This window comes from Scyliorhinus canicula, unplaced genomic scaffold (assembly GCF_902713615.1).
Source record: "Scyliorhinus canicula unplaced genomic scaffold, sScyCan1.1, whole genome shotgun sequence".
NCBI classification, from domain to species: Eukaryota; Metazoa; Chordata; class Chondrichthyes; order Carcharhiniformes; family Scyliorhinidae; genus Scyliorhinus; species Scyliorhinus canicula.
The window spans coordinates 432,267-441,892 of NW_024055461.1; the positions used below are offsets into that span (position 1 = coordinate 432,267).

General features: G+C 48.0%; 1 protein-coding gene across 1 annotated transcript; it reads right to left on the reverse strand.

The window, feature by feature from the left end:
- Positions 1 to 999: 999 nt before the first annotated feature.
- On the reverse strand, positions 1,000 to 2,832 carry LOC119959662 (gastrula zinc finger protein XlCGF8.2DB-like). Its single transcript, XM_038787842.1, has 2 exons — positions 2,812 to 2,832; positions 1,000 to 2,329 (listed from the first exon to the last, which is right to left on the reverse strand). The coding sequence occupies exon 2, from the start codon at positions 2,006 to 2,008 to the stop codon at positions 1,334 to 1,336; it is 675 nt and encodes a 224-aa protein (XP_038643770.1). The 5' UTR covers positions 2,009 to 2,329; positions 2,812 to 2,832; the 3' UTR covers positions 1,000 to 1,333.
- Between the last annotated feature and the right edge of the window lie 6,794 nt (positions 2,833 to 9,626).

The window sequence follows — 9,626 nt, forward strand, 5'->3', positions numbered from 1 at the left end:
ATATGGCCGAGGCACATGTTTATAGGCATTTATTTACAATTTGGTTTTGGGCCTTAGCTTGCCATCAGACTGTCGCTTGCGGCTTTGTCCTTCCTTTTATTTTGGAATAATTTTTATTCATTCAAGTTTTCAACAATAAATTTTATCACAACAGAGAAAAACAGTAACCCCTCCCCTCCAATACAAAAACAATAAATTAACAAGAAAAATAAATAAGCGTAAAACCATGAGAACAAACCCCCATAACGAACCCGTAGCCCTCCTCCCCCCCAGCTACCTTCCCCCGATTCCCGTCCATTTTCCCCTGATTCTTGGCCACCCGACTATTCTTCCTCTTGTTCGTTGGCCGCAAACAGGTCCCGGAACAATTGCATGAATGGTTCCCACGTTCTGTGGAAGCCGTCGTCTGACCCTCGGATGGCGAATTTGATTTTCTCCATTTGGAGAGATTCCGAGAGGTCGGACAGCCAGTCTGCAGCTCTGGGCGGTGCTGCTGACCGCCAGCCAAACAGGATTCTACGGCGGGCGATCAGGGAGGCAAAGGCAAGAGCGTCCGCCCTCCTCCCCAGGAATAGATCTGGCTGGTCTGAAACCCCGAAGACCGCCACTATCGGGCATGGCTCCACCCTGACCCCCACCACTTTGGACATAGCGTCGAATTTTAACCTTTCATGACAATGAATCTAAATTGAATTAACCTGAAAATAGTTGGGTTACATTAAAACGATTGGTTTCAAAACTACCAACACAGAGGAGTGAAGTGATTAGATTTCTGTGACCAGGCTGCCTGTTCAAATGGCAATGGGGAGCCATGTGGAGTTGGCAAGAGACTCCGTGCAAGATCAATTCAGGATTGAACTGAAAGTTCATAATTTTGTGAATGAGTTCTTGTTGAGACTTTTAAAAACATTATTGATGGGATGTGGGTGTCGCTGGCTCGGTCAGCATTTATTGTCCATCCCTAATTGCCCTTGAAAAGATGGTGGTGAGCTGCCTTCCTGAGCCGCTGCAGTCCAACCATGTTAGGAAGAGAATTCCAAGATTTTAATCCAGCTGCAGTGAAGGAATGTCAATATAATTCCAAGTGGAGATGGTGAGTGACTTGGAGGTGAACTTCCAGGTGGTGGCGTTCTTGAATCAAAGGAAAACATCACAGCCGGTGCTTTCAAAAAGGGACATCACAGCCCCAAAGATCAGTGACATGTCTGAAGGTATTTAAATACCAGCCATTTATAGGATTTGTTAACATCAACAGGAGCAAACCAAATATTATCAGACTAACAATCCTAAACGTGATTAACAGCAGTGAAACTATTGAATCCAAACCCTGCAGTTACTTATGAATTCGCTGGTGTGTCAGCAGGTTAGATGGCTGAGTGAATCCCTTCCCACACACGGAGCAGGTGAACGGCCTTTCCCCAGTGTGAGTACGTTGGTGTATCACTAGGTTAAAGGACTTGGTGAATCCCTTCTCACACACTGAGCAGGTGAATGGCCTCTCCCCTGTGTGAGTTCGCTGGTGTATCAGCAGGTTCGATGGGTGAGTGTATTCCTTACCACACACAGAGCAGATGAATGGTTTCTTCCCAGAGTGAACCCGTTGATGTGCAATGAGATTGGGTGAAGACCTGAACCTCTTTCCACAAGTATTGCAGCTGAACGGCCTCTCCTCGCTGTGCGTTTGCTGGTGTTCCAGCAGATGGGAGGACCGAGTGAATCCCTTCCCACATACAGAGCAGCTGAATGGTCTCTCCCCAGTGTGAACTCGCTGGTGTGCAGTGAGGTTGGACGAAGACCTGAACCTCTTTTCACAGGCGGTGCAGCTGAATGGTTTCTCTTCTGTGTGGGTTTGTTGGTGTGACTGGAAGCAGGATAACTGAGTAAATCCCTTTCCACACTCAGAGCAAGTAAATGGTTTCTCTCTAGTGTGAATGCGTCGATGGTTTTCCAGCAAGGATGGATAATTGAATCCTTTACCACAATCCTCACATTTCCATGGTTTCTCCATGGTGCCGGTGTCCTTGTGTCTCTCCAGGTTGAATTATAAGTTGAAGCCTCGTCCACAGACAGAGCACATGTACAGCTTCTCCTCACTGTGGATGGTGTGATGCTTTTTCACGCAGTATGTTTGGTTAAAGTTCTTTCTGCAGTCAGTTCACTGGAACATTCTCACTCAGGTGTGTGTGTGTCTCGATGCTTTTCCAGTCACTAATGTTTGAAATCTTTTCCCACAGACTAGACAAACATTTTACCTTTCACTGATGATGTTCAGGTTGTAATGAATTGAGTGACTCTTTGAGAGGTCGATGAGATGTTTAGTTTGAGTTTCCTGTTGGTCAATCCTCCACTTCCAATACCCTGTAAAAGGAGTTTACAAAAGTCATCACTGTCAGCCCAGGATAGAAATTCTGAACAGACAATTCTAGTTTCTCTGGAACATTTTTCCCTCTCTTGTTCCCCCAAAGCTGTAAATCCCCGTCCCACACACTCTCCCTCCTCCCTGGGCTGAAATCCAAACCCATCTCACCATCTCTTTCCTCCATTCCCAGTTTTCTCCCTCCCTCTCCTCTGCCTGGGTTCAGTTCTCCAGCTCCTGTCTGCAGACTGACTATAAAACCAATGGGTCTTATTGGGGGTTTGGGGCCTCCAGCGGGTGTTTGTGAATCCTCCCCGCCCACCTGCCAGGGTTTCCTTCCTTGCCAGAGATCAGAGTCCTCATTGATTTTAGCCCCGCAGCTGCAAACCAGGGAGCTGACAATGATGGTGATGGGTTTGCGGACCCACAAAGTGTTTCCAGATCCTCCCACCCACCGTCTGACGCTGACTCCGCTTCTCCGGGACAAACAAGCGCTGAAATCCACGTCCAGCAGCCACACTGCGCATGCTCCGCATCATAATGTTTGGGGTGATTGACGGCAGCTGCGGACCAATAGGACGAGGGGACAGCGTTGGAGGTCCTAGCACGAGTGGCTGATCCTCCAACCAATCATCGTGAATGAGGGGGCAGGGCTGATCCAGGATCTCCCTCATTGGCTGAGACTCTGCACCTTGAGTTCTTCCCATTGGTCACGTGGGAGCGGGTTCCAAAACCTCATTTCCTATCTGAGTGGTGTTGACCAATGGGAAGATTTGGAGGACCATATGGACTCTGGTCCTCCAACCAATCAGACTGCAGGCTTTGTGGGAATGAAGTTTGAGCTTCACACAGATTAAAACGTCTTCCTGTGTCAAACCTCTGAGTTAAACACTTTCTTTCTACTTCTTTTCACTTCAATGGACTTTTTAAGATTCCGTTGATCCTTCTACAAAACTGTTACAACTAGCAAAACAAACATTAACTCTGTTTCGCTCACCACAGATGTGGCACGGCGGTTAGCACGACTGCATCATAGCACCAGTGACCTATAAGATCATAAGACATAGGAGCAGAATTAGGCCTCTCGGCTCATCAAATCTGCTCCTCCATTCAATCATGGCTGATGTTTTCTTATCCCCATTCTCCTGCCTTCTCCCCATAACCCCTGATCTGGGTTCAATTCCGGCCTTAGGTGACTGTGTGGGGTTTGCACAGTCTGTGTGTTCCCTCCGGGTGCTCCAGTTTTCTCCACCGTCCAAAGATATGCAGATTAGGTGGATTGGCTGCACTAAATTGCCCCCTGGTGTCTAAAAAAAGGTTGCTGGGTTACGGGGATAGGGTGGAGGCATGGCATGGACTGAAGTAGGGTGCACCTTCCGATGGCCGGTGCAGACTCGATGGCCCAAATGGCCTCCTTCTGCACTGTAAATTCTATGATTCTGTCGGATTTTCTCTCTCACAATCTGAACCGATGGGTTTGTCTGGTGGTATTTCCCTGGTACTGTCCATGTGTTTGGGTAGTTTAGGGAGCAGTTGAACTTCCTTGGTTCTCGCTGTTGTTTTTGGTTAATATGTCTGGAGTCTTTGAGTTCTTCCAGTCCGTCTCCAATTCTCCTTCCTGTCTCGGGTATATGGGTGTCGGTAGCTTGGTGTTGTGATTTGTGTTGTTCTGTTGTCTGTCTGTCTCCAGCAGGTATTGTTGTCTCTCGATAATGACTGTGCTACTACCCTAGTCTTCTGGTCTTATGAACATATTTCATTACTGTGACAGGGCAGAGACCTGTTTGAAGATTCAAACATGGGAGTTCTGGGAAAGATGGGCATGGATTTGGGAGGTGACATCATGTTCAAAGAGTTTGGACTGGAGTGGGAGGTTGAAGATGGGGCAGTAATTTGTAAGGATGGCAGGGTCAAGGGTTTGTTTTATTGAGGCAGGGGTGATGATGGCAGATTTGAAGGAGAGGGACAGTACCTGAAGAAAGAGAAATTTTGCCAATATCCGTGGACACAGGGTAGTTGGCTGATCAGTAGCTCAGTGGGAATAGGGTCGATGGAGCAGGAGCTGGGTCTCATGGACAAGATGAGCTCTGAGAGGGCATATGGGAAGATGGGAAAGAAACTGGTAAAGATGTGGGTTCAGGGCTTGGGAAAGGATGAAATTTAGAGACAGTTTGGTCCGGTGGGCTCGTGGAAGGGAGGGAAGCAGCTGATAGGATTTACTCAATCTCAGTCACAAAGTAACTCCACAAACTCCTCACACTTCTTGTTGGAGGTGAGGATGGAAGAGACAGGGGAGAGCGAGAGAACTTCAAAAGGAACTAACTTGTGTCAGAGATATTAAAAAGTTTCAACACACTGCATATTTAACACAAATCTAATTTATTTGACTTTTACACAAAATATTAGCTCCTGTAAATGGGCTGGAGTTTGGATTGGATTGGATTTGTTTATTGTCACGTGTACCGAGGTACAGTGAAAAGTATTTTTCTGCAAGCAGCTCAACAGATTATTCAGTACATGGAAGAAAAGGGAATTAAACAAAATTCAAGAAAATACATGTTTGTTATAAGCAGAAAGAGACCCAAATGAACATGGTTCAGTCCTGAATGTGAGTAACAGCAAAATCCATTCACTGTGGTTACTTGTGGCCTCGTTGGTGTCTCAGTAGGTGGTATGAAGTGGTGAATCCCTTCCCACACACCGAGCAGGTGAACGGTCTTTCCCCAGTGTGAATTCGCTGATGGTTCTGAAGGGCAGATAACTGAGTGAATCTCTTCCTACAATTGAAACAGGTGAATGGCCTCTCCCCAGTGTGAATTCGCTGATGAACAGTGAGCTGAGAGGAGTGTCTGAACCCAGTCCCGCAGTTAGAGCACCTAAACGGTCTCTCGTCAGTGTGAACACGTTGATGGCTCATTAGTTCTCCAGAACTTTTATAGCACTTCCTGCAGTCTGGACATTGAAACGGTCTCTCATCAGTGTGAACTTGTTGGTGTCTCAGCAGGTTGGCTGAAATAGTAAATGCCTTCCCACACACCGAGCAGGTGAATGGTCTCTCCCTGGAGTGAACTCGCTGATGTGTGGACAAAGCGGATGACTGAGTGAATCCCTTCCCACACGTGGAGCAGGTGAATGGTCTCACTCCCATGTGAAGTCGCTGGTGTCTCAGCAGGTTCGATGAATGAGCAAATCCCTTCTCACACTTGGAGCAGGTGAATGGTCTCTCCCCAGTGTGACTGCGTCGATGTGTTTCCAGCTTGGATGGGGAAGTGAATCCTTTCGCACAGTCTGCACATTTCCAAGGTTTCTCCTCCGTGTGACTGCTTTTGTGGCTTGTGAGGCCTGATGATTGACTGAATCCTCGTCCACACACACATGTGTACGGTTTCTCCCTACTGTGAACAATGCTTTTGCCTTCCATTTTCAAAGTACGCTGATATTCAGGATACAATAAATTGAGGACTCTGTCGGATCCTGATGTGATGCTTGTTTTGAGTTTCCAGACTTTGAAGCCTCCCCTTCGAACACCCTGTGAAACTGATTGAAAACAGAAAATAGGGAGTGAGAGGGAACCCACAAAAACACAACGGCAGCTTGTGAAATTGAGCTGAATGAATCTGGTCATTTGTGGGGCCGGCTCTGGTAAAAAGTGACCATGAAAACTGCTGGATTGTCATAAAAACCCACCTGGCCTCTTTGGGAGGAGAGAGAAAGAGGTGAAGAGGGATTTTGTATATCTCCAAGACATATTAAGAGAGTAGTTGGCAAAGCAACTTCGATGTTGAGCTTCATCAACAGTAATACTGACACAGAAACTATGCTTCTGGTGGCACTGTGGTTAGCATTGCTACCTCACAGTGCCAGGGACCTGAGTTCAATTCTGGCCTTGGTGACTGTCTGTGTGGAGTTTGCACTTTCTCCCCGTGTCTACGTGGGTTTCTACCAACAGGTTTCCTACAACAGTCCAAAGAAGGGAAAGTTAGGTGGATTGGCCTTGATAAATTGCCCCTTAGTGTCCAGGGATATGCAGGTTAGGTGGGGCTATGGGGTTACAGGGGCAGGGTAGAGGTGTGGGCCTAGACAGGTGCCCTTTCAGAGAATCAGTGCAGACTTGATGGGCCGAATGGCCTCCTTCTGCACTGTAGGAATTCTATGGTTCTAATTCTATTCTATGAATCTTTATAAAGCTCCGGTCACCACTCTTCAGGAAGGATGGGAAGGTTCTCGGAGAAGGTGCAGAGGAGATTTGCCAGAATGGTTCCAGCAAAGGAGGTTGAGGGGAGATTTGGTTCAGGTACACAAGATTATGCCAGGTTTCAATCAGGTGGACAAAGAAAATTTGTTTCCATTCACGGATTGTACAAGTCAGGGAAATTCAGGATGGGCAATAAATGTTGGCCCAGCCAGTGACTCCCACAAATGAATAAAATCAAATCCTGGAGACTCCAGTCAATCCTGGAGAGTTGGTATCCGGTCCAGGCTCGCAGCACATGCGCCCTGCAGCACATTGTCCTCTGTAAAGATGACGGGCGGTAACGCGGGCCTGTCACCGCTCAGCTCTCACTCTGTTCGGTGCTGTTTAAGACGAGACCGTTAACATTTTACTCAGGAGTTGAAGCCTCCACGGGGTATTTATGAAGCCTCTCGGCTCACTCCGCAGCTACTATTGCTCCCTGGCCACCCATCGGCTCCAATCCTGAAAGTCGCTCGATTGTTTCTTTCCCGCTCCTTGCGACAGCCTGAACTGCGCATGCGCTGGTCACAGCCCGAACGGCGCGTGCTCCAGTCACAGACCAAACAGCGCATGTGTTAAGAAGTTCTGTGATGAGGATAGAGCACATTCCCAGCTGCAACGCACAAATGGGTAATAATTCCACCATTGCTGATCGAAAGTATGCTTTACCAACCGATTACGATTGGTACCATTGTGCCAAGGGAACAAATGTATTAAATAAATTAATACAGCAACTAAATAGTACAGGCCCTCCACCACAGTTCTGTCTTGGCTGTGATTGACAACAGGCCAAACAAGGACAGCACAGTAGCATAGTGGTTAGCACAATTGCTTCACAGTTCCAGGGTCCCAGGTTCGATACCCAGCTTGGGTCACTGTCTGTGCGGAGTCTTCACGTTCTCCCTGTGCGTGGGTTTCCTCGGGGTGCTCCGGTTTCCTCCCACAGTCCAAAGACTTGCAGGTTAGGTGGATTGGCCGTGATAAATTGCCCTTCGTGTCCAAAACACCCTTACTGTTGGATGGGGTTACTGGGTTATGGGGACAGGGTGGAGGTGTGGGCTTGGTTTGGCTGCTCTTTCCAAGAGCCGGTGCAGACTCGATGGGCCAAATGGCCGCCTTCTCCTCTGTAAAATCTATGATTCCATGACAGTGAGATGTTAACGTGTTGGGGTCTGAGCAAGTTCAGGTGAACAGTGATTTTTGTCTTCCTGGATAGAACAGTTAAACTACCCCTCGCCAATAACAATGTGTTGAAATTGGATCAAATGGTTTGGGCTTTTAAAGTGTTAACCAGTGGGAAAACTGTGCCAGTGATCTCCCACTGAACTGCTCCTGAACAATTCACACCTCTTTAACCTGTGATTAACCCTCTCTCCAGGAGCAGTGATTGGACATTCAAATTATCACCTTTCATCATTGGCTGTCATCCTGTAACCAAACTCTTCACTCACCTGATGAAGGAGCTACGCTCTGAAAACTCGTGATACCAAATAAACCTGTTGTTAGGACATAGACATAGAACAGTACAGCACAGAACAGGCCGTTCGGCCCTCGATGTTGTGCCGAGCAATGATCACTCTACTCAAACCCACGTATCCACCCCATACCCGTAACCCAACCCCCCTTAACCTTACTTTTTAGGACACTACGGGCAATTTAGCATGGCCAATCCACCTAACCCGCACATCTTTGGACTGTGGGAGGAAACCGGAGCACCCGGAGGAAACCCACGCACACACGGGGAGGATGTGCAGACTCCACACAGACAGTGACCCAGCCGGTAATCGAACCTGGGACCCTGGAGCTGTGAAGCATTTATGCTAACCACCATGCTACCCGTGTTGTCAGACTTCACCCTGAGCCCAGCCCAGTCCAAGGCGGCATCTCCACATTCTAAGCAATGGGGAACAAGCCCCTCCCACTCATTAAAACATCGCCCCGACAAAGATGAGAAACGCGCATGCGCCCTGATGCACATCCAATAAAGATGGCGGCCGTTAACCCGAGTCGAATATGAGGAGCTGCAGCTCCGCTCGATACAAACTGAGTCCCGTAAAACTTTCCGAGGTTTGCGATTGCAACAGCTTTACACAACGTTTCCGCCAACTCCCGCGATCTCTCGCTCCCTCCATATTGCTACTTGACTCTTACCAATTTCGGATCTGAAGACAACCCTTCTCGATCGCCATTATCCACACTGCGCAGGCTTCAATAAACAGGGGGCCCCGCCCTCATTCACTCCGATTGGTTGGAGGAGAAGCCGCTCTCGGTGGGTCCTCCAATCCTGCCCTTCCTCTTCCTATTGGTTCTGAGCTGCCGTCAATCACCCCGGCATTGTTACGGTTGCAGACGGTGAGCGCGGCCACAGGCTCATGCTGACTCGCTGATTGATCAATAATAACATTGTAAGAAGTCTTACAACACCAGGTTAAAGTCCAACAGGTTTGTTTCAAACACGAGCTTTCGGAGCACGGCTCCTTCTTCAGGTGAATTATTCACCTGAAGAAGGAGCCGTGCTCCGAAAGCTCGTGTTTGAAACAAACCTGTTGGACTTTAACCTGGTGTTGTAAGACTTCTTACTGTGCTCACCCCAGTCCAACGCCGGCATCTCCACATCAATAATAACATTGTTTCACATTCGGGATTTGTAAACCCCGCCCCCCGACACTGACGTCTCACCTGACACCTCACAATGCCCCGGCAATGATTGACGGCAGCTCCGCAACAATAGGAGGAAAAGGGGATTGGTTGGAGGACCGAACGAGAGTGGCTGGTTCTCCAACCAATCAGTGAATGAGAGGCGGGGCTCTTGGGGTGCTGGATCTTCACAGAAGAAGCAACCGCGCAGGCGCACGTTCAACTCAAACAAAGGAAGGTTCCTCTCCTCAATTTCTAACCTGGATGCATATTGATGATTTTTGTAAGCAGAGATTACACCTGTCGGGCAAAAAATGAAATAGATTGGGACTTATTTTCTTGAGAAATCAAGTCACTCAGTCATTACCTGATACAAAGCTTTAAAATGCTTGCCATGAT